At 36.9% G+C, this 26,632-nt stretch overlaps 1 protein-coding gene across 3 annotated transcripts in view; it reads left to right on the top strand.

Moving 5' to 3' along the window:
• Positions 1-12,898: 12,898 nt before the first annotated feature.
• The window catches only part of LOC306878223 (chondroitin sulfate proteoglycan 5-like), a 31,714-nt gene continuing 17,980 nt past the window's right edge, over positions 12,899-26,632 (top strand). The window contains exons 1-2 of one of the 3 annotated variants that reach the window (XM_079430427.1): positions 12,899-13,560; positions 19,882-20,851. In XM_079430427.1, the coding sequence (XP_079286553.1) occupies positions 13,464-13,560; positions 19,882-20,851 (1,067 nt within the window). In that variant the 5' untranslated portion in view covers positions 12,899-13,463. The remainder of the gene's footprint in view (positions 13,561-19,881; positions 20,852-26,632) is intronic. The other 2 variants (XM_079430429.1, XM_079430428.1) reach the window with 2 other exon arrangements.

Raw genomic sequence — 26,632 nt, 5'->3', positions numbered from 1 at the left:
AAATGAACATACTTTAAAGAACTTGAACTTTTCTGCTTTGCAAATCCTTTTTTTTTTTTGATTGATCTTAGGAAATATTCTAATATTTTGAGATACTGGATTTTGACTTTCATGAGCTGTAAGCTCTAATCATCAAAATTAAAAACCTTTGAAATGTTTTACTTTACATGTAATGAATCTAAAATATATATGAAAATTTAACTTTTGAAATAAGTTACCAAAAAAATGCAGTTTTTCACGATATTCAAATCTTTTGAGATGCACCTGTATGTATGATTCTGTTCTTTGTTCCTTTTGGTTTTTAGCTTATTGTTTGTTCTAGTTTTTCCATGAAATGCCTACACATAGATCCTTGCCTCTGCCTGTTTTCCCCAGCTTTTCCACAATGTTACAGTTTTTGACTGGCATGTCTCTTTGACTAGTACATCTTTGAACCTGTATAAGTAAAATACTTGAGTACTGTTAAAATCAGATACTCTAAGACTTTTACTCAAGTTGTTTTGGAATTGGTGACTTAGACCTTGTAGTGGAGTAATTTTCACAGTAAGGTATCTGTACTGTAAGTATGGTTTTCCAGTACTCTTTACACCTCTGCAGTGTACAGTTGAACCACTGATGTCACATGGTATTTGAACGATTTCTGGACCTTGATCGTGGTAGTATCCTTCCTGAAGGGTCAGAGAGCTTTCGGAATAAATAAAAAAATATCTTAATTTGTGTTCCGAAGATAAACACAGGTTTTACAGGTTTGGAACGACATGTAATTAATGAGTGATGAGTAATTAATGACACAATTTTAATTTTTAGGTGAACTATCCCTTTAATAAAGAAATATTGCCTATTTTCCAGGTGATAACATTTTTGTCCAACTTCTGTACATCAACCCTTCTGCTGTCTAGATATTATAACCCATATTGGTTATCCACTCGTTCGGATGTTTCATAATTAACACTTATTTCCTTGAGCTTCAGAAGCTGTCATCGTCAATGAGACGATGCGGTCGCTCAGGTGAACTTGTCACATAATTTCTCACTCATCATCTCCCTCTTTTCAACCCATTTTTTTCTACAGTTTTTTTTTTTTTTTTTTTGCAGGTTTCCTCTTCCACTATGACTCCATTTTTCCGCCCTGGTTCTTTTCTTCTCTCTCTCTCCATCTCTGTCCCTTACCACCTCCTTGCTTGTGTGTTCTTCCATCAGTTTTCATCCTTCACCTCCGTAACCATGGTGGCAGATCCATAGATGTGTGAATAAAAAAGAGGGTGCTTCGCTCGGTGCCACAGGCTGTGCGGCTGCATGTGAGGAACGAGGACAGCTGGGCAAAGCCCATATTTGGCTAGTTGCATATTCGTTCTATGGAAGGTTATAGGGTTGTTTCCCTGTTGTATACCTTGAATGCACTTGATAAATGCCAAGTGCATCTACAGATTTTAATCAAACCTGCCTGGTTTACAGTTACAGCTAGTATAGAAGGCTAAATGTTCGGTTTGTTCTTGAACGTCTTCTGTATTTGAAATTGATTGCTTTGCGTTACTCCCCGTGGAACTGCAAAAGCCCCGATTGTAAAGACTTTGAGTTAAAACAACAAACATTGACAGCCAGTGTGTGATGTGCAGATGGCTCGAGCTCTCGGGCTGCCAGAAACAGTTGGCGCCTGTGCGTTCTCGATCGAATATAAAGAATACTTCCCTTGTATTCCAAGCACCGTCGTTTCAGATCGATACATGTTTGACGGAGGCATTTAAGCATTTCATGATTGTGCAGCTGCACTATCTCTGAGGACGTTTCCATGGTAACAGGTCTCATGGTTCTGCATGAAGAGTAGTCGGAGAGGGGGGGCTGTTTTGTGCTTTAAATATTGAATGTTAAAACAAGGGCTCCGGTGAATTTAACGGAGGAGACTGCATTACTGTCTGAGACGGTAGCCGCCCTCTCCAGTCGCACAGAGCCACGACTGTGTTTATAAGGCAAAATTAATTACCCCCAAATCAGCTTTCGTCGTGTTGGGTTCCATGTGTGTGACCTAAAATATGCAGCTTGAGGGTCATTGAGTTCATTCGAGTCTGTATTCGAGCCCCATTCTGACAGACTTGAACGGGTTTATTCACTGAATCAGAGAATCAAGCAGAGATCTTTAGACTTTCAGTTTGAAAGGAGCAAAACTGGGATCGTGCCACCAGCCTGTCAACAAGCTCTCAATTAGGCCCTGTCTGTGTTTGCGCCATGGGCATTTGGCATCCCACTTGTGAAAAGGTATTGCCACAAAGATAGACTTTGGATTTGTAATCCTGATAATGGTTTTCACTCACCATTATCATATAAGTGTTTTAGTAAAGTAAATGGCATAAGGTGTACATAAAATTAGAGCACCGCATGACAGAAATCTGCCTTTTTTTCTTTTAGTTTTGGTTTTATTTGGTGGACATGTATTTCATTACATGTATGCATTAAAGCAGAACAGAGTAGTATGCTTTTGTAACTGAAAGTATTATCAAATAAACCCAAATATTGAATAAAATAACAGATTTGTAGAACGTTGGGATTTATGAACATTCTAATTCTTCGAAATTCATTGCAGCATTCTGGAATCACTTATGTACTTTACATATGACCAAGTAGTGAGATTTGTTTACTTTTATTGTCTTATGGTTAGATCTTACAGTTAGCAGCCATTGTAACCTTTACACCAACAACCATTATATCTAGTAGAGAACTTAGGGAACCAATAATTGCTTGCATGAATGTGTACTACTTAATGATGTGTTTGTTTTGCGGTCTCTTATTTGTCCTACTAAACATGAGATCAGCTATTAGCCTCTCTTCTGCCATCACTAGCTCTGGAGCACCTATGGTGTTTCTGAGTGCAATTCAAGTTGACAGTCTTTGGAAAAAAAATGTAATTTGAGGAAGAATTTGTTAAACCAATCTGGTAATGTTGGGTGAATGACAAGACCTAACTGACCATTCGGTTTTAACATGGTGGCATCCATGTGTTAAAATCATGAATTCAATGTCACCACCAGTAAGCTTCTGACAACTCTTTTAATATTTATTTAAAATGTACCATTTGGACAGTTTGAATTAGAATACACTGCAAGAGAGCGAGTATGAACACAAGGAGGCTTTGAAAGTAGACTAGTGAGTAGGTGAGTTTTCCTTTTTGCATGATGATGTTTAAATGTCCTGGACAACCTCTGTGATCCCATTTAGCCAGTTGTTTTTTAAAGACAAGTAAACACTTATATTATAAAGGGATGTCAGATCTATTTTATGTTGCAGAACAAAACGTGAAAATATCTTAAACTTCTGTGAACTACAGACCTTATTTCAGGCATTTAACCAAAAACCCATACAAAAATCACTGACTTTTGAATTAGAAGTTCAAAAAGGCTGTCTCTATCAGGGTTTTAGGACTTTTTCCCGCAACACTCCATTACCACCTTTTTTACAATAGATAAGTCTCATAGAATTCTGTCCTTTCTTTCCTTCCAAAGTGATTCCATCTCAGTTGCTTGAATCACACGGCCAAATAGAGTAATTATAACCATAGGTCTTCAGTATTAGTGTTTCTCCTGTAGTTTTGCTAAAATAAATCCATTGGTTTAAAACACCAGACATTGATAAGCTTCTGATGGTCTGTTTTTGTTTATGACTCAGTGTTATTTAGTTTCCCAACTCACTGCCTGAGTCATGCTCTGCAAACACGTCAAGCTCCTCCGAGAAAAAACTCAAATCTTTCATTTCTGATGGGTGAGAGAAGGAATATGACACCCTCTGAGCTAAAGAAGATTTTGGGTTTTCCTGGAGAGGTTCCTTCGCCCTGAAGTTATGGGCTGGACCCGTGAGAAGCACAGGTGTGTCCTTTAACCTGCCTGAAGAGAGGAAATTAGATCCAATTCCACGCTTCCCAGTGGGAGAGTGAGCCCATGCCCCACAGCGTTTATGTGTAAAGGTGAGTGTGATGTCTTTATTTTTAGTGAGACCTGTTAATTCACCATGTTTCTTATGGCCTTATTGTCTTCGATTACCCTGCTGCTATCTGTTGCATGCTAGTGTAAATCTGTTTTTGGTTATTTCTCAAGACTCTTGCATGTAGGAATGGCAGGAAAACAAAGTGATGGACTGACTTTAATTACTCCACACATCTGGAGCACTAAAGGTCAGACTTATTCCTTAATAAAATGTACTGTATTCCCATCCAGATACACGTTATTTTCTGATGGCGTCTCCAAGAGTCATCCGCATAAATTTCGTAAGAACCTGGAGCCAGGAACCAGCTGTTGGCATATCTGGAGGCCAATAAACCAGTGCTCTTTCAATATTTATAACAATTATTCTGTGTTCCTTTTACATTGGTTTCTTGTGGATGTGACCGGTTGTTGACTGGTGAGCTCAGTGCGGGTGTTGGAGGAACTCATTAAAAATGGAAGCTGTGAAAGTAGGCCAGCGGTTTACTGATGTGGAGGCAAGGGGTAAAGAGAAAGGAAAGACATTCAAGTTCTCCATCCTATCCCATGTCACTCCCTTGGTCCGTTCTCTACGTGAAGAGGTTGGTATTTGCATTTTCCCAATTATAACTGATCTAGTGAAAGTTCTCATGTAGGTCCTTGCCTTGTACTTGCATTGTTGAGAGAAAGAAATATAAAGAAATACACCTGATCGTGTGCTTTGAGACAACAGGAGAACAGGAATAAGAGTGCCTCAGTTCAAGATAAAACCATTTACAGCACAAAATAAACATGAATGAACATCTAAAGGTAGGCTATGTTAAAAGAAATTACAATTTACCAAAATCCTGTCTCTCATGTAATCTATTAATCAGTGTTTCAACTGCAGAAAGACATCAATATAACAGCTTATAAACAATGCGTCACGTAACATTATATTTACTCAGGAAAACAAACATGTGACCATAAACCCGTTAGTCAGCTAGGAAAATGAACTAGAACGATCTAGAGGGGAGCATTTTGCTAAATATGCACCATATAACATTCATTATAATTTTTTACCGTTCTTCAATATTTTTGTTTGAATAAATTCTTCAAGTTTTTATTAAAGTCAGTTTATATTTCAAAAAGGGAATCAGAATTGAAATATAATTGTGTAATTGTTAAGTATTTTAACTTTATTATTATTAAAAATCCAATAGATTTTAGATGTAATTTAAGTGTTTGTATACAAATCATTTAATTTTAACCTTCAATATTATAGTCATGTAGTACCACAGCATTAACTGATTGATTTTTTTTTTTCCTTGAGAAAATATGCCATATTCTGTACCTAATATATATCCAAAATAATCGATATTGATAATTCCAAGCCGTAGGCTAAAATCTGTGATTCTGAAATACATTGAATATCCCCACCAGTGCTGTGACTGACTGCCACACATTCACCTCAAAACATTAGATTCATCCGCGCTGGAGCCGTGACGACTCAACCCCTCGCAAGCAAGATAATTCCGCAAGTAACTGCAATTCCAGGATTTCAAACTGAGATGGCGACAAAGAGACAAAACTTACGGACTGCAGCTTTAATGAGTATTTACCTAGAAAAACACTGGAAAACCAGCTGACCTGAGAGAACATGTTAGTTGAGTTCTATGCAAGAAACATTTTCTATCGGATTCTGCATGATTAAGGCACGGCAGGAAGGCAGTAGATTACAACAAAAGTACACTTAATTCCTTGTCCCTGATGGAGTGGTCTCATGGATTTGTCCCTGTATAAAGAAATATGAATAAGCAAGAACTTAAGGCTTGTGCACTTTTAATCTGACTAATGCCCTTTTATAATATATATTGCTCATTATTACAACAATGTGAACACTGGGAAACATGCTTAAAGCTCCAAGCTGCGATTTTGATTTACATTTGCTTCCTAATGGAGTATGGAAGTGGAGTTAGCGAGGTTTTGTTACTGATTTATTTCTTTTCTAATTGGAAAGAAAGCTAGACGCTATTTTCAGAGCAGACCAAAACATTAATGAACACATATGAAGTGAACTTATTTGACCATCCTCATTTTCTGACTACTATATCCTGCATATTGCAAGGCTGAATGCCCTTTAGCCAAATAAAAAAAAAAGTGACAAACATGCCATTGTGCTTTGATTGTCTCATTATCTTCGTTCCTTTTGTTTCCAATTATCAGAGCCCTTCATTAGAAGCCTTAGTGTGTTATATTACAATGGAGTTCATTGTACTCTCACTCATTTTGTGACTTGGTAACAGTTAATATAGGCGTCTATTAAGCTGCGTGGGCCACTGCTGGCAACCAGACTGCACCGTGCAGGACGAAAAGATCTGTTTAATTTGTTTCGTGGTATTTGTATATGGAGAGACAACTGTGTATTTTTTGGTTTAATGTACATATTCCGTTGGCGTTTTGCAGCAATTTACCACGTTTTGCTCTTCCCATATTCCTTAACATTTTGCCAGCTGGTAACAGAACGCAGAACTGCTTAATACTAGCACTGTTGAAATTAGGCTGCAATATTCCTTCAGTCCAATATTGAGATTCCACTTTCCAATGTTCTGCCAAGTGTCTATCCAGTAAATGGTCTGTGTACCATGTGCCACGATTAGCTTGCAGTGTGTACCGTGTTCTATTCCTACTCAAGTGTCTTTATTTGTTCCAAAGTCTGCGGTGGGAGCGTCATAACGGTCTCTTTCTCTCGCTGTCTCTCTTATATTTGATATCCATTCAGGTTGTCACCTCTCCTGCCAGAATCTTTGGTTTGGTGCCACAGCTCAAGCACACTCGGCCTGCCTATATCAGCCCGTTCCCATTGCAGTCTAGTCTGACATCTGGATCTGACAGGTCTCTGATAGGTTGTTATGATTAATATGAACCATATGTTTTCATTGCTGGGCTGTCATCTTTTGTTCTCTTTAAACAATTCCCAGAAGGAGTTGTTTTTTTAACTGAAGTGTTATACCTTCACTAAATGTCCAGTTTGTGTCATTTAAATTTAATTTATGCATTTTGCTGACGCTTTTTTGCAAACGCTTTGTTCACATTGAGCCCAGCTTTGATTTGGTTTGCAGATATGAAAGTCTGCATGTCATTTTGCTGTTAATGAATTTGAATACATTTGTTCTGTGTAGTCAATATCTGATATATCTACATTGGTTGCCATAGTAATGTCTAAAGTGTCAGCATGACGCCAAGAGGCTTTCTTCCACAACAGTCAAGAGTAGCTGTCAGTATAGAACGAGAGGATGGAAATATGGAAAATGTTACCTCTTTTCATGTCTATGACATTGCACTGTGATGCTGAACTACTCAACATAAGTCTCAGTTGCATTATAATATTTTAAAAGTCTGTGCATATACTGCATTCAATTTTTAACTAATGAATACACAGCGAATTTCTTATAGATCAAGACATAAGGGGGGAAAAAAGAGTTGATCAATTAGCTAATGCATTTGGATGGCTGTATACACTAATCCAAAAATGCATTTCCCAAAATCTGATTTTTGAAAACAAAATGCATTAGCAATGCGTGAATTTTTTTTTATGTTTATATATATTTTTTTATATTATATATAATATTTTTTATATTATTTATTTATATATATATATATATATATATATATATATATATATATATATATATATATATATATATATATATATATATATATATATATATAAATAGTTAAAATATTTATGTATAAATATATACATATACATACACAAAAGAAAAGAATTTAATGATTTTGTTTTTAAGAAATAAGTGTATATGTTATTTAGCGAGGACACAATAAATGAATCAAAGTGACATCAAATAAATAATGTCCTTTTACACTTTCTATTAATCAAAGAACGCTGAAAATGTATACATTTTTTCATACACACAAAAAAATATGAAGCAGTGCAACTATTTTCAACATTGAAAATAAGAAATGTTTCTTGAAGTTATTTCTGCAATGATTTCTGAATGGCTGCTGAATATTCAGCTTTACAATCACAGGAATAAGTTACATTTTAAAATATAGAAAACAATTATTTTAATTGTAATAGACTTTCACAAATTTAATCCAATAAATGCAGCCTTGATGAGCAAAAGAGAATTCTTTTTTTAAATGACAAAAATCTGAACTTCTGACCTTGCTTTTGCTAATGCTATGCATGACTATTTGACTACAAGAACATCCTATGTTAATACTGTTGCCATTTTTCTTCTCAGTGTATCAGTACATAAATGTAACGAAGCGATATTATTGATCATCATGCTAATCCATGCTGCTGTGATTCAGGCTCGACAATAAATACATGGAACCAGCGATCATGTTCCTGTAATCTGTTAATATGGCATTAATATGTTACCACTCGCACAATTCAACATGAGTGTGCAAGTGAAAAAAACCAAAGCATGTCCGCTGTATAGCAATGGAGTAGAGTGGAGAGAGAGAGAGAGAGAGAGAGAGAGAGCATTGAGCGAGCACAGACGGGGGATGGGCCGCCGCTAATGCTGGCGAGGGGGGCTGCACAAACAGTTTAGTTCTGCTCTGGTTGGCAGCACATAAGCCTGTATGATCCAAGCTCCAGCCTGTCCAGAGCCTGGAATAGCAGCAGTGTGCTAATGGTACTTGAATAAAGGCAAATGAAAGCGCTGAAGTAGGTGTAGGATGAAAAATTAGGAGGGGCTTAACTCTGGCCACATGGGCAGAGGAACTGGATTGTAATATATTCACATATATACTGCGTCTTAGTAGTGTGTGAGTTTATATGTGAACGTAAATCAGATAGAAAGACATCAGGAAAAAGTTTTCACTTGGCAATGATAAGACTCCTGAACAAAGATTAATGTTGCTTTGGAAGGTGAAAATGTTGTTTAGCAAAACCTAGAAACAAAATAGATGTGGTTTGTATTCATACTTCATGCAAATTTTACTGAAGGTAATTACTTGTTTCCGAAACGAGAGAGAGAGACAACTGCATTTGATTACGGGAGTGAATCCTCTAAATTACAGTTTTGTGTGTGGAACAGAACTCACTCTCTAAACTGAGATGACTGACACCATTGTAAGTAACAATGGCTACGTTTTACGTTGGTATTGTTTGTTATTTTTGACCAAAGTAATAATACAGCGACCATAGACTCGTCATATTCAGTGATTTTTTTTTAACTAAAAAAAAACTTAGTTACTGTTTTTTTTTTTTTTTGAGGACATCTCTTGTTTGTGTAGTGGTTAGAGCTTTCAACAAGTCCAAGGACAAAGTGAACCACCTGATATATTTGTGTCTTGTTGTGTGTTTTCCCAGTGGGGTGTTTTTGCTTTGAAAGAAGAAAAGGAATTGAAGGCGTAGTGCCAGCGGTGCTCATCAAGGAGCCTTGTTCTTCACTGCTTTTACACTTTGCCCAATCAATAATGGATCATCAATTACAAATAGGCTATTTGCAGCATTCAGGATGTAATCATAAATTAAACATTTACACTTATACATTAAAAATTGAACACAGTACAGGTTTAATCTCACGTGTGTTCAGCTTCATCAGTGCACTGCTCTTAACCTTTCACACGGATGTGTAATCGCTATTATTCATTTGTAATAGGCCGTCCCACTGTGACTCTATTTTTAAACCTAATGTTATTAATAACAGTAATTTCTCAGGAGTCCAGTAAAAGAAACCTCTTCAGCATTCATTCATAACCTGATAAACTGTATATGTTCAGCGGGAAAACGGTATTTTATGCTTTTTTTTTTTTTCTGGAAAACAACTAATACTTTTAAGAATGTATTAAACTGATCAAAAAAGAATGGAAAGATATTTATATTGTTAAATGATTTCTATTTTAAATAAATTATTTTCTTTTTAACTTTATAGTTTTCAATAAAGCCTGAAAAAATTATATACATATTTCCACACAAATATACATTAAATAGTAATTAATATTAAAATATAATTTTTTAAGGATCATGGGTTGCCATCACAGCAATAAATTATATTTTAAAATATATTGAAATAGAAAACAATGTTACAATATTCACATTATTACTGGTGTATTACTGTATTATTTAATCAAATAAATGCAGCCTTGACGAGTACAAGAGACTTCTTTCAAAATCTTATTGGGCTGTGTATTTTAACTGTTATATATATATATTATAAAATATATTTTTTTAAAATAAAATATATTTTATATATATATATATATATATATATATATATATATATATATATATATATATATATATATATATATATATATATATATATATATATATAAAATAAAAACATTTCAGATTGTATAAACATATACAAACACACATGCACACATATGATAATTGCAAGTTCAGATTTTAAATGTATTACATTTTATATTTATTATAAAAATACTATATATATATACACACACCGTATCTCACAGAAGTGAGTACACCCCTCACATATTTGTAAATATTCTATTATATCTTTTCATGTGACAACACTGAAGAAATGACACTTTGCTACAATGTAAAGTAGTGAGTGTACAGCTTGTATAACAGTGTAAATGTGCTGTCCCCTCAAAATAACTCAACACACAGCCATTAATGTCTAAACCGCTGGCCACAAAAATGAGAAGATATAATAAAATATTTACAAAAAAAAAAAAAAAAAAAAAAATATATATATATATATATATATATATATATATATATATATATATATATATATATATATATATATATATATATATATATAATAAATATAAAATGTATTACATTTAAAATCTGAACTTGCAATTATCATATGTGTGCATGTGTGTATGTATGTTTGTATATGTTTATATAATCTAAAATGTTTTTATTTTTATTTACTTCAGAAGTGTAGTGCTATTTGCAACAGAGAAAAAAGTACTCGTATTTATTAAAGCTTGAAAGTGATATATCTAACAATATATCAATATCTTTACTATTTCTCCTTTTTTGTTCCACAGAAGAAAGCCATATGGGTCTGGAAAGACTTGAGTAAGCAAATGAAGAATTTTCATTTTTGAGTCAACGGTCCCTTTAAGCATAAACCTTTTAGCTCAAAAGGATTTTAAGATCTAAAGCATAAATTCAGTCAAGTGCATCCAAACCTTTGATTGGCGCTGTCAAACGGTTTCTCTCCCAGCACCTAGAAGTATACGCTTGTATATTTGTATTATTGTACGAGTGCTGTTTGGAGGCCGCAGTACACTAGCTCTTCGCTTCCACACTCCCTTTGAAGCTGAGCCTGTTGGCACTAAACCCAAATTTTGCACTCAGAGCAGTGTGGGAACCAGTAGGGGGGAGGAGGCGGCGTAAGGACAGGGTTAATGAGTCTGTGGTGGGAAAATATCAAATCTTTGAGACTTTTTAATTGACTGTTATCAGTTAAGATTAAGAATAATTTATTGTATAACGCACAGTGTTTTTCATATTTGCATTTATTTTTTATATATATTTGTAATGTATTTTGTTGCAGTATTTATATATTACTATTGTAAAAACTCACTACAATAAGCAGTGACTAAAGGATAATCATATATCCTGTTTGAAATATTTTTGCAGTAATACAGTATATGACCCCCGTATGTTCAGGAAGAGCAAAGAGAGAAAAAGAAAAGCCACCCGTTGAACTTTCTGTTGATTTTAAGGAATTTCTTGAAAATTATGTAACTGACCAAAAAATTGCCATGAGGCATTGTTGCATGCTGAAATGCATTGCTTTCATGTCCATGTTAGAGCACATTTTAATGGCAAGAAACATACAAAAGAGCATTTTATCATGCACGCATTGAATCTTCAGATGGAGGGTTTTCTTTTTTTTCTGATTTTTTCTTTTTACCTCAGCTTCATCAAACTGAATAGCTGAATAGGTTTGGATGAAACTTTCAGTGTAAAGTAGTGGCATTATGGTTCATTTGTTCCATTATGTTACTGAAGGACAGTCTGGCGATTTATCACTTCTTAATGAAACAATGAATTTTGTGTTGTTCTTCTTTTTTGCTGATAGCATTAGTTATTTTTCCAACCAGAAGAAAGAAATTTCAACCTTGGACAAAGTTAGCACTATTAACACACACACACACACACACACACACAGACCTCAAACCCAAGGCACTGGTGAACCGCCTGTTGCTGGTCTCTTGTCTTTCTCAATGGTGCTGTGTGGAAGAATGCTGCCGACCCCCACCGACACCTCCAGCCCTCATGCATTCATCACCACAGCCGGAGGAGTGTATCTCATGCCTCCCACCCCTCCTCTGCTTTATTGTCCCATTCTCCTCGCCTTAAACCATCAACCCGTAAACAATCTGGACCATATCACAGCCCTACATAACACATGCATCTCATCTGCCCTTTTATCAACTTTTCATTGATTTAAATTCATTATTCAAATCTGCATGTACCTGTCCTGTCTGTCTGTCTCTAAGTGGCTTAGTCTTTCATATCCAAACATTTGCATAAAACTAAAAATATTATTATTATTATGTGACATTACAGTATATTTAAAAATATATAAATATATTTTCATATTTCATATTCAACATATATGCTAATACACAAGCAGCAAAATCCACAATTGTAAAAAAAAAAAAAAAAAAAAAATATATATATATATATATATATATATATATATATATATATATATATATATATAATTAATAAAGTATAAAATATATACTATATATTTTTATGAACCTTTTATATTTTCATAAATGTATTGTTTATATGATCTATTATTGTATATTATTGTACACTTTTATTATTGTACATTTACTAAATTAAACAATAATAATTATTATTATTATTATATGTAATTTACAAAATTATCCAAAATGTATTTTTTTTTTCAACCTATATGCTAATCGAATATAAAAGACTAAGCTTTGAATAAACCATGAATATGAAAGACAAGCAGCAAAATCCACATCGTTTCCAACTATCCAAGATAAAACCCGTCGGATGAGCAAAGCAAAATCGCGCGTGTACAATGGAGGGCTGTTTTTGTGTCTGTCAGTAGTTGAACATTATTGAAAGGAGTAAGAACTTGGGGAGGGGTTGGGGAGAAGAGGGGGTGGGGAGACAGTGGGAGCCGAAATCATTTTCCCTCTCATATACTGTGAGAACGCGTAGAATCGCATCTCTCCAAGTGGACGCGCGTCGGTTTGGTTTCACAACCCGATTGATTCGGCCGTGTCCGCGCAGCGCCGTCCGTCCGTCCGTCCTCACGCTTCTCAGCAAGATCACCGACTTGCATTTTGTCTGTGGCAATGGAACCATAAAGGGACAAATTCCATCGCATTGAAAAAAAATAGAAGTTAACAAATACGACCAGTGAAGACACCTCACAAAAGAAGTGGACATGGAGACGCGCAGAGAAGATACGCTATAACAGATTGGACAAACCACATCCAGGATTTACTTCTCGACTTGAACACTTTTTGTTTCCAAAGGGTTATAGAATTTTTCTTCTGCTAGATTTCTTAGTTACACGCAAGCATGAACCGAAAGGAGAAGAGGTCGTGTTTGAGATGCTGGAGCGTGCCCATGCTCTCTGTCCTTCTGCTTGTCTTCTTGACACCGCTGTTTGCACATGGTAAGATGTTTTTTCACATGCATATTAAATCAGCTGATAGTTAAGACTCAGTAGCCTTCAAACACGAGGTGGCATGACAGAACAGCATCACAAAATGAGAATGTCGGTCAGTAGTGCAGCCGCTGCTGGGTTTTGCTGTGCGTAAATCATGACTGCGCGCCGGCGGCTGCTGCTGCTGATGTGCCTGGATCAGCGCCGTAGAAATGTTGGTTAAGTGTCGAACTGGGAAATTTGGGGTTTCGTCCAAAATGCACATCATTAATTAACCCACATTAAAAGGAAGGGACACCACAGAAAACATCTGCAAATAATTTGCAACCATTTTTTATATTAATGATCTTAAATAATGTGCAAATTACTCATTCCCCCTGGCTGTTTTATGCAGTCGTAGTAGTAGTGTAGAGTTACTGCTCTGTGATTACTCTACAGAGCAGCTGTTGTCACTATGGCAATGATGGAGGCGCACAAAGGCAGGATTAAAGCGCTAAATAATTTATGTTCGGACATTCTCACGCAGCAAATCACACTGTTTATGCGTGTAGTTTAATTTTACGCACGGAACAAGAATGTGTTTATTTTTGTAACGGTCAGCCCACTTCGGCTATTCGAAAGATTGTGTCGTTCTCCTTCTCCTGAGAATGCCAGAGAAGGATGGAGGACCAACCCAATGGGAGCGACGGTTTCCTTGACCAGTGGTGTGTTCAGAATTCCGATAGATCACTGAGCGTTAGAGAGAATCTCATTGACGCGCGCTGTTTTTATGTAAAAAAGCATGAAATCCTATAAATCTATTGTATAATTCTTCACTGGTGGTTAGAAGGTCCATTGTCCATCTGGCTGGATGCTCAGTTTCGCCCAGCAACAGGACAGGGAAAATATGGTGTCTTGGAATCTTCTAATAGGAATGTGAATATTGATGACAATTAGGGTTTGTAATTACACATTTTACCTGATGATTCCCAAAGCTGCACTATATCAGCTGTACACCTTTGTTAAATCTGCTGTGATGGCGGCCAGTGTGGTCTTGGTCTCAGTCAGGTAAAAATGCCCTTTGTTGGCTTCATGCATGGACCTGCCAATGTAAACAAGAAGGGATTTCTAAAATGTAGAAAGGAATTTTTGTAAAATGGTAATTTGAATAGATGAAGTGTGCCACTGGCTGCCATAGACAGCCTTTTCCAGTCCATTAGGTCATTACTGGCGTGGTGTAACCTGCAGGAAAATTTGATTTGTCCCTGTAACTGATTTGATAATGTATTCACTTTCAATGGTCTGATCTGTATTTGCTGAATCGCCTTTTTATTGGCACACACTTGCCATTTTCTGTGCAGAGAGATTCAGCTGCTGGTATAGGGAAAAAAAGGTGTTGCCCACCACTTCTTGCCAATCGAACCATACACTTGAGCTTTCAGTATATTATATTATTTTATTGTGCATAATGACTGCTGTGCTGTCAGATGTCATTTTAATCTAATTTTGTGATTATTTTAGATGCATTGACCCATGCATAATTAATATCTATATATGTGCCACCTGTTACCGTGCATCAATATGTGCACTGAACACTGGATTCTGATCTCAATTCCCTTGAGATTTAGAGGAGGATATCGAGATGCTTTATCCTCTAACACTGAAATCCTTGCTCGATTGAGGTAATGATGTTTGCATCAATCCTCAAAATTGGAATCCACCATTCGGAATCTAGGCTATTATTCCCAAATCCGCAAGATGTGCAGTTTTAGTTAAAATTTCAATGCAATCCTGAGTACCAGCAATTAAACCTTGCTGTTCTTTGTTCCAGGGATATGATGTCATTTACACAGCTGCTTAAATTGCAGGTAGCAGTTTAGTATTAAGTCTTGTTGTGACACATTTTTGTGCATTTTTGTCATGAAATATGGTTGTTGTATGGATGCATTTGTGATTTATGAATTGAATGGATTTTTTTATAGGCAAAGGGCTGTGTATTTTCAGCTTGATCTGTTGTAATGTAGTCGAAAACAGCAGGTTTTAGGTGAGCTTAATCAGATTTGCATTCATTCACAATCATTTGCTGCCAAAGAAAGTCACTGCATTCTGTTTTCAGAGTAAGAACAAGGGGAGGAAAAATGGCATTATTAGTGATCAGATTCGTTTGTTTTTGAAATATTTTGAAGGCAGGAGTTTTCTGAGTCTTCATCGGCTTGTTGTCTTTTAATTAATGGATTTAAAGCAACCAGAAGAAAGGGAGTGAATTATAAATATGTGCTGTTAATGTGGGCTGCTGCCATTTTGTGTTTCATCAGAAACTGATCACCCCACCCCTAATGTATCTTCCGTGTGAATTCATACATGTAATGAAAAGATATCATTAGCTTATTTAATTAGTCTATCAAAGTAGAAAAATGACAGAGAGGATATAAAATAAAAAACAGTGGTTATGTGGATGCTAGACAATTAAGCAGCTGTCTCTTTTTTTATTATAATTATTTATTTATTTTGTCGAAGGCTTAGCACAAGCTTAAATTTTCTAGGCGTTTTTTATTTAAATGTATGATGTGGACATATGAATTTGATGAAAGATTTTCGCACAGCTCATTCGAGCTCCATCGTTGCATTCACTCTGCACAGTGAGGGCAAGCTGGTTCCCATGGCAACACATCCCTCTTCCATCCAACCACCTGTTGAGTACAGAAATGAAAAGATTTATGCAACGGGAGGTGGAGAGACATCCAGTGGCAGCTGTCTGATTATGGCTCAAGGTCAAAAGAGCTGACTGTTAATACCTGCGTAATAATTCAAGGTAAATATTCTATGGAGGGAATGGGATGGAATCCTGTGTTTCTTCACTGAAAAACTAAGGCGTTTTTTTTAACTAATTTTGTGTTGACAACACGGAGTTAGATTTTTTTGCCCCTCTACGTTTACCACTCCTTTGCATCAGTTTCCTATCCGTCTTTATTTATATTTTGCACATGTTCTTTTTTTTTTTTTTTTTTGTATTGCAAAGTTCTGGAGCAATGCAGTGAGTAAGGCACTTCACTTGGTGATTGATCTTTGGTGGCATCAGTTTCTGTACATACTGCTGGACATTGAGCTTAAGGCCAGTATTCCTCATTAACATGCCAGTTTCTGTTGACACAGATGAGTGTAATTTATGTCTTATTTACAAATATTCATCATCTCGATAAATTTTGCTTTTATGCATATACACACCCACACACACACACACACATATCCGTTTAAAAGTTTAGGGTGAGTAACATCATATTTTTTATTCAATAAGGATGCATTAAATTCATAAAAATGACAGTAATAACATTTATAATGTTACAAAAGAATTCTACTTCAAATAAATGCTGTTCATTTCAACTTTCTATTCTGAAAAAAGTACATTTTTGTTTTCACAGAAATATTAAGCAACACAACTGTTTTAAAAAGTGATGATAATAAGAAATGCTTCTTCAGCACAAAATCTAAATCCTACCACCCCAAACTTTTGAACAGTAGTGTATATGTATGCTATTATAACTGTTTTTAATAAACTTTTCAAATTTTATTGTTAACATTTTTATTACGAAAAAAGTATATTTGTAAGAAATGTATGTAAGAAAAATTGGATGTAAATTGGAAATAATTTGGCTTTACAGAAATCGCAATGTTACACTACACCTATTATAAGATATGATTATGACAGAAGATGACATAATGTTAAATGAAGCTGTTGGGTCCATGGTTTTTCTGAGTTGTACCTCCCACAGTTTTTGCTCGGGCAGCCTGCCATCAGAAAACCATTAGAGGTACAGACGAGCCTTCAGTGCTCTTTGCTGTCCTCCCTTCACTGTCTGCAGAGCTGCACAAACAAAGAGCCTGGCGTCTCCCCAAAGTCATGCAACTAAGATCCCGTGGCCATCATTCCTCCCAGCCTGGCCACCAAATAACAAGCGGCAAACCCCAAATTACCTCCTTCCCTCTGGGCTGCACTGGGGTGCCTGAGAGAAAAGGGGTAACTAAGTATTATGTAACCAGATTTGACCATCTGAGAGAAAAGGGGAAACACAAGGACCTTTTTGTGTCTGCTTTGCCTGGGGCCCCCAGTTCCTTGCTTCTGTACTGCATCCCTCCTGGGAGGCGCATTAAATACTATGGCTGGAGATCATTGATAATGCCTTGGCTGTAAAGATCTGACCCAGATCTGGCTATTTAACCCACAAAATCTGCAAAACCAGCATTCCAGCTGGTGTCAAATGTTCTTATTTTTTACAAAACAATTAGTCTTGACTGTCTGAATGGCTTAGCGTATTCTGTTAGAGGAAAACAGCGTATGTGAAAATCCTGCTCCTAATTAGGTTACCGTCAGGTATCCATGACATACGTTTGCAAATGATTGAAGGACGCCGTGCATTAACTGTTCTCGCTTATCAAATTCAGACCTTCCACACCACAGTTTGGTTTTTATCCCGAACAGAATCACTGGCTGCTCTATACATGAGTCACACTAAAACACCATTATACAATTTAGCAGATACGCTACACTGGAAATATGATTATGCTACTCAAATGAAAGATTTATTACTTAGCATTGGCTGTGTTAATGGTGCAAGGCACTTTCTTTGAACGTACAGTCGAGATCGTGAATTTTAATTACACATCTGGTTCCTGTTTAGTCAGATTGATCATGTCTTCCTGTATTAATCATCATATTTTGTGTTAAAATACACATAGGATTCATTTTTACTCTGTGCACTGAAGCTTTGATATTTGTACCTTTTAGTTTTTCAAATTCATTTTCCAAATCAAATTTCTGAAGGATGATGTGACACTGAAGACTGGAGTAATGGCCACTGAAAATTCAGCTTTGCCATCAAAGGAATAAATTGTTTTGAAATACATTAAAGTAGAAAACAATTACAACCTAAGGTTTCTAAATATCCAATTCCGTGTGCTTTTTTCTCTGCAAGTAAAAAAACTAAACGTAAAAACTCAAATATGTTTCCCCTTATTTGTTGTATTGTGTTTGCTGTTTATGCCTCCGTATTGATTTGACATCTGTGTTTGAAAGGCATGTTAATCTTGCACGAATGCAGAGACTATAATGTTACCACAAAGGAGCTGTATCAGATTCATCTCTGTCAGATTTGTCACATAAATACTACATTAGTGATTCACACTCACTAATAAAATCCAGACCAAGCACATCTGGCCATTTTTGGAAAACTTTTTTTCTGGGGAGCATCTCTGTGCCGAAGATCTTAGTCTCTACTGTCACATGTTATGTCTCCGACGATACTCAATTTATTTCTTTATTAGTCACTGGTTTTAAAGTGAAAAAACACAGATGTTTTTAGAACAAAAATGTCTCAGCAATACAGAAGTAAATAAACTTGTCATCACCAGAGCAGTCAGATAATGGCACAGGAGAATCAATGCAAATCAGCCATCTTTGGAAACAAATGTCTTCAAGAAAGAGAGGCTGTCCTGTAAGTTTGCTTAGAATTTTACAGCAGGATCACAGATCCACTGTGTTTTAAAACACACTTTTAGCTGAGCCCAAATACTTAAAAAAATGTGCTATTGCCATTCCAGAAATTCACACAATTTCCTGTGTAGTGGAAGCCGCAACATATTTTTGAGCTTTTATTCCACAACTACGAAATCTTTGTTCTTTTGAAATATTTCCCAGTGGCTAAATGTCAAGTTCTGAATTCATGAAAAAGAACATGATGATAATGAATTGTACTTGAAGCTGTATTGATGTCTAAGAGACTGTTAGTCACTGAGGAAGAGACCTGCTTCCTCCTTACTGTGTTAGTTTGGCCAGAGATGATCTTTTTAGCTAACCATTACTTCATTGGGAGTATCCATGTTTTTAATCATATTCTTGGAACTATTGTGAATGATTCATTTGTTTATATTATTCCAAAGGAAAAAATGCCTTTTGTAAACTATCATTACCTCAATTACAATTCTATAAAATATAATACATTTACTTTAGAAGCATATTTAGACTTGTTTTCATAGGTTGTATTTTGATTTTGAGCACAAGTTTCAATATATTGCACAGTGATCAACATGTCGTTTATTCATGTCTCTGAAAAGTCATTTATTTCATAGTCACCAAGCAAGCCCTGTTATTTTTCAACCACCTGTCAGATAGTGGCATTTTTCACAGTCAACTTGATGGATAAAATCAAGTAACTCATTTTTTTTCCTTACTGAATATCCTAATTGAATTGATTATGAACACTGTTTACTTGAATTAAATTACAATGTTGTTTGATTAGACTTGATAAGATGACATTTCATTGAGTTCTCCTAACTGTGATCTGCTCCTTTCAACAGGTAACTCTGTGGTGGGAAATGAAACTGAGGTTGATAGTGCTGTTAACGTGACCTCCTTGTCTACCGGGGATAAGGAGGAGAAGATAGAGGAGGTGTCACCATTCACCAGCTTGTCCAGCTCCTTAGACCCGACTCGCACCAGACAAAATTTTAAAGATGAAGAAGTAGGCAGTGGCATTCTGGAAGAGGTCTTCCAGCCAACTCCTGGAACTCCAACTTCCAGTGAAGGTGCCACAACCACTTTGGCAAGCCCAGAGATCAGCTCCGAGTCTGCGGAAACCGAAAACTTGCTTCTCCATGAGCCTGTCAGCACTTCCTTCGTGAAGGAGCATGTCACCTCCTTCATGGAGGAAGAGGAACAGGAATCGGAAGAGGAAGTGAGGCAGCAAGAGCCTACACTACCACCCTGGCAGGATGCTAAAGAAGACATGGAGACCACTGTGTTTGACCTCGACTCGGAGACATCTCCCACCACTCCATCCCCAACTCATCCCCCTTCCCCATCTGACGTCACTGTAGATTTCTTTGACCTCGGCTCCCGCCGCAAGAACCTTGGCCCACTGTCTCATTCCCCACATGAACTTCAGGGCCGTGAACCAACCTCCTGGTCCATGCCTGACAACTACGACTACATGACGCCCTACGACGAAAGTGTGTCTCCCACCACTGAAGATAACCCCTACAGCAGCACTACTGACTCTTACGACGATGACATCTCCACTACTCCTCCTTCCAAACGCATCCCTCCTCGATTGCCCTCCAACTCTGTTTTCACGCTCCCCAAAGGATCCACTGTGGGTGCAGGCCCCCGTGCTCCCCCTGGTGTGGTCGACTCTGTTAACGGCTCAGAATGTCGGCAGGGTTTTGTCCGCACCAATGGCTCCTGCAAGTCCCCATGTGACCTGCAGCCCAACTACTGCTTCAACGGGGGCCAGTGCTATGTTATGGAAGGAGCTCAAATGTTCTGCAGGTAAGCGTTCAGAAGAACCAGGTTATGCACTATGGCAAGTATTGCTATTAAAGGTGCTGTATGAAATTTTTTGACCGTACTAAAGCACAAAAATATCATACACAAGCTAAGTTCACATACTTCTTTTCTCTGAAAACAATGCTACAGTCAGTTATTCTTTTCTGAAATGTGTATTGCGTGTCAGAATGTCTGTTTTTGTTTTGGTCTGTTTTGTTTTGGTCCACCCACTGCCAATTTACCCAGTAGTATTTCGACTGCCTGGGTTGGCATTTGGCGGAAAACACAGCATATTGCAGCCATGGAAACCAGCTGGGTCAGAGATCACAGATTTTACACAACCTAAAAACCCTCGGCATCCATCTAAAAAGCTCTATGACCAGAGGCATATTAAAACAACTCATCAACATAAAGTCTAAGCCTTGTCACCTTGCATAGTCAATTGCGCTCTTGTGTGTCCTCAATCTGGCAACCCATGAGAGCGTTGAGTCTGAGAAAGCGGGGGGGAGAAATAACTCTCTCCAATAGTTTTAATTTAGACTGCAGTACCCATTTCAACCACTAGCTGTCAATATTACATACTGCGCCTTTAATATTGCTCATACTTACCGTTTGGTTTATGACAGGTGTGCTGTTACTTCTAATTTTCACCAAATGGGTGAAAAAATCCTATGCACTTACTTTGAAGGTCTCAAACCCTATCTGGTGATCAGAATACTTGAGGGTGGGCTCTTCTGACTAGGGCTGGAAAGCGACCAATTAGCAATCATCCAAAACACCCTAGCAACTGCATAGCAAACATTCAGAGCACCTTAGAAACAGGGATATGTGCCGTACCAAGTTTAATTGAGAATGCCAGTCCAATTCAACTTCCTGTGGGATGTGGCCAGTTCCATTCAAATTTACACACATGAATTAAAGGGGAGCCAATCTGAATTCTGACACCCTAGCATGATGATGGCAGCTTTTGCATAAGCAAACACCACTGGTATTTACTTTGGAAAATGTGATTATAAATTGGAATAAAACAGAGGGAACCTCTTGAAGTTCAGCCCTCCCTCATGGCACATCTGGTCACGAGGGAAATTAAGGACTCGCACAAGGACAGGCCGAGTGCTGCGGAGCAGAAAGTACCACATGTTTTCCCAGATTCTTTATGAGGAAAGTTTATTAGGAAACTTCCCTCTCGTTGCCAGATTATTTTGAGCACAACTGTTTTTGTCCAAACATATGACCCACATGCACTCTAGTCTAGTCACACAAGTGTATGTTATGAAACCTGGTTTGTTTTCATGTGTCTTGCATTATGCATACAATCCTCTCTTTTACTAGAAAAATATTAAGAAGACCAATTTAGAAAAATGACAATAACATCAAGTTCATTAACTTTGGTATCACTGCAAATGCATTTACCATGAAAGTAAATACAGGGCCTGCGACTGCCACTATAAACAGGTCATCATGAGGATTATGTTCAAGCTGAAAATAAGTATGTAGAGATATGAAACTCAGCTTTTTCAAGAGTAGATTAGGTCAAAACGGGGGGAGGATGTTTGAGAGCTAAACTCACTGCTTCCTGAAAAGCAGATTTTTCTTATAAAAGTCACATATTGATAATATTTTGGGGTTTTGATGAGGTATTCCTTTAAAATCTCATGGTTTCAGTTGCTCTCAGTACTGCAGAAATGTGAAATTGAGTGTAATTCTCTCTCCACAGTGTCCCCCTGACATCCAGAGGTTGTAATTCATGCCGTAATTAAGATCTGAGACCATCCTCTTGCCAGCCAGTGACCAGTAACAACTGATTTATGGTGATAAATCTCTCACCCCTCCTTCTTTTTGGATTTGTGCAATGACCCTGACTGCAACCCCAACCTTTGCGTTAGCTCAGAGGTCATGGTTAGCATCCTAAATCCTAGAGGAACATTTTATTGCTCTGAGGTTGCTCATGAGAGTTAAGCTTCATATAAGGATTTTGTCTCAGATGTTTCTCCTTTTAGTGAGCCTTTCAGTGAGCAGAAGCATTTTTTTACCTAGTGTAAAGAGAATTTTAATCTACAGAATATTTTTCCTCTTTAAAGAACCTTTTGTGCAATGGAAAGATTCTATGAAAGAAAGGTTCCTCATGGGATCATCAATGCCAATAAAGAACCTTAATTTTTATTTTAATCTCTGATCTTTGACTGATGATTGAGCACAGTTTGAGAAATTGTTGAGATTTATTTCTAAAGGTCAGGAAACATAGATCTCCATTTGCCCTCCACTTAATGTAATTTCTGTATTGGGGAAACAATTGTCTGTCTGCCAGTTGTGCTAGAATAAAAGTTTTTTTTCTTTCCCTTTTCCCACCTAAAATCATACTGCTGTAACATAATATGAGCAGTCCGTGCTCATAGTAAATGATCATGCTGAAAACTGACTCCCAGATACTCCTCTCACATAATTACCAGTGTAATTTATTACATCTCTATTCACTCTAAATAAGAGCATCTGCTAAATGCCATCAAATGTGATTTTTCTGAGCCTCACTCTGAGTTCCTCCCCATGCTCATGTACTTGCATAATAAGCAGACGCTTGGTCTACCAGTAACCCCCCTTTGGGACCGGTTACCCTTACTGGCTCCCCAAAACAGGCCTATAAAGTGGGTCAGTGGAGCTCCGAGCAGCTGTGTCCCATGTTGGCTTTGTTTATATGAGGCTCATCTGAACACACTCATTTATTCACCACTGCGATCTTAATAGAGGATGAATGCTAATGGCTCAGACATCTTTTCAGCGCTCCGTCATTCCCCCTCCCCTGCACACGCACCTCTCTTTTAGTGATCCGTGGAGAGCTTTCTGTAATTATGTGCTGACTTATGACAGCTGGGCTTTCATTTCAGTTACAAAACATGTGATTCGAGTCAGTGAAACTTTCTGTTAACATCCCAGAGGACTTTTTATTGGGGCCAGTAAGATTTTTATTGAATAAATTAAAATTTTTGTTCTGCAAGAATGCATTAAATTGATGAAAAGTACAGCCTTTGTTCAAATAAATGCTGTTCTTTTAAATGTTCTATTCAAAGAATCCTGAAAAAAGTATCACCGTTTCCACAAAAATATTAAGCAGCTCAACCGTGTGATAAGAAGAAATATTTCCACCAAATCAGTATATTAGAATGATTTCTGAAGGATCATGTGGCACTGAAGACTGGTGTAATGATGCTAAAAAATCAGCTTTGATATATGTATATATAAAACTAACCAGAATACATTTATTTTATATTGTAATATTTCAGAATATTTCTCTTTTTACTGTATTTTTTATCAAATAAATGCAGCATTGGAGAATAAAAGAAAAAACTTTATAACAGTAGTGTATATATTAAGTATGAACTTAGATGTTTCTCCTAAAATAAAAATATAAATGAATTAGAAGATTGTTCAAAGATGCAATTTATCAAATTTCTGGTTTGAAATCCAGTTGTCCAGTCTTTGGGCAAGTGCACAGACAAGCTGCAATGAGCCAATGCAGTTTCGAAAGACGAAGGTTTTGTAAGACGAAGGTGAGGCAGCAGGAAACAGGAGTCAAAAAAATGCCGCCTACGTCTCCTCAACTGTCTCATTCATATTTTTCAGCTTTTTCTTATTTTTGATGTTAAAGATATTTCACATGTGATTTCCCTTCCTGTAGGGTGTTCGTCATCCACAGGAGGACATGGAAAACAAATTCAGAGAGTTCAGAAAGATATGAGGAGTTTAGAGAGCGAAAAAACAAAACAAGTGTGAGTCAGACTTCTGCTCACTGTGCCAGCATGGAAACAGATTAAGGCTACACAAAAAGTGTGTTTTTGTTTGAGATCATGTAATAATATTCAAGCAAAATCTATTTACTGTTTGCATCAGTTTTTGTCATGACTGTTTGTGTCTCAAAAGTTTGTTGCAGTCTCATTCAAACCTCCTATGCTGTGGCACAGAGGACAATATTTTCAGAAAACATAAATTTACAGTTTACACTGCTACTTCTTGAAAATTCTTGTTAGCCAAGCTCAAAATGTAATGTTAGACTACAGTTCAGCTACCTTTTTGAAAATGTTGTTTGCTACACTGTCAGAACCTATTACTTTAGTAAACAATTTACATTATTATTACTGTAAGTACCTAGCTACTAGCTATTTTCTTTTCTATAGTTAGTTGGATTAATTCAGACAGTTTGGCAATAGCATACTAGCTTACTAGCATACTCTTACTATTTCTGGCTTTTCAAAATATGGCAGAAATAATAAGATTAGTACAGTAGCATGTTATTTTGAATTCAGTTCCTTTTAGGTGATTTGGTTTGTTCAGATGACTCCTTTCTATTAAGTGGTTCCAAAAAGTTTGCTGTTTGCATCATTCAACAGTGAATACAAAAGTCACTATGTATTTATTGTTTATTTAGTTTTTACATTTTTTGTAGTAGTAAAGGTATAAAATATAGATGAATACAGCTGTATATGTATTTATTTATTTTTTTATTCATTTTTGAAGAATTTAGATAAATGTATGTATAAATGTATTTTGTATAATTTGCTAATTTAGATTTCGAAGATCAGCAATCACTTTGTTTTCTAGATAAATGATGTTGACAGACACAGCGGGGCCTGATTAATGATTGGTCCAAATCCAGTCCTGATCCTTCTCAGTCACTGGGTTATTACCATTGGTGGTCTCGGAGTAAGAGCGTTCTCCATCTGGGAATCACCCTTACACCACCCCAGGGATCCAGGGATCAACTGGGCTGCAGCCTATCTAAGCCCAGCCAACATTTGGCAGTACGGAATAATGTGCCATAACCCAGGTTATTTATTGATCGGGGAAGTCGTGGCCTAATGGTTAGAGAGTCGGACTTGTAATCCGAAGGTTGCGGGTTCGAGTCTCCGGCCGGCAGGGATTGTAGGTGGGGGGAGTGAATGTCCAGCGCTCTCTCCACCCTCAATACCACGACTGAGGTGCCCTTGAGCAAGGCACCGAACCCCCAACTGCTCCCCGGGCGCTGCAGCATAAAATGGCTGCCCACTGCTCCGGGTGTGTGTTCACGGTGTGTGTGTGTTCACTGCTGTGTGTGTGCACGTTGGATGGGTTAAATGCAGAGCACGAATTCCGAGTATGGGTCACCATACTTGGCTGAATGTCACTTCACTTCACTTCACGATTGATTTTTTTCAGGAATTGAGGAGTGATGATTGTGGCAGCGCTGGTAAACCACATGTTTAGAGTTAATGAAGGGGTGCTGCTCTGGTGTGGCTGTGTTTAGGACGACAAGCTGCACTGACACTTAATTAAGAGGCTGTGAAGTGCCAAGCTTTATAAAATCTCTCTAAAGGCCGTTTTACATGGTCATTGTGAGTTCCCGGTTCATTTTTAATGGGAAAGAGGAGACAAAAATATTGTACCACTATCAGTGTACCATGTAAAATAACCAGCATTTACACTGCTAAAAATGACAAGTGTACCATCAGTGATATTGCTGAATCCTCACTACTTTGCATATTTAAAGTGGCGATACATTCACAACTAGCTCAGATGGAACACTTTGATGAATATGAATATTTAAGATGCATTTTGAGGCTGTCAAATCAAATTTATTAATACAGCACTTTTAGTAAAACACATAATGCAGCTTTAAAGAAAATCATGATGTTAATATTTAAAATATCTTAAACCCGTTCAGATCTGAATTTTTTTCACTGAACAAAATTTTTTTTTATCCACTTGATATTTGCTCTTTTCTAATATAGAAATAAGTCTAAAAAAAATATTTTT

The sequence above is a fragment of the Barbus barbus genome (genome assembly GCF_936440315.1).
Source record: "Barbus barbus genome assembly, chromosome: 12".
NCBI classification, from domain to species: domain Eukaryota; kingdom Metazoa; phylum Chordata; class Actinopteri; order Cypriniformes; family Cyprinidae; genus Barbus; species Barbus barbus.
The sequence above is the reverse complement of the archived record's forward strand: the minus strand, read 5'-3'. Positions and strand labels throughout refer to the sequence as shown.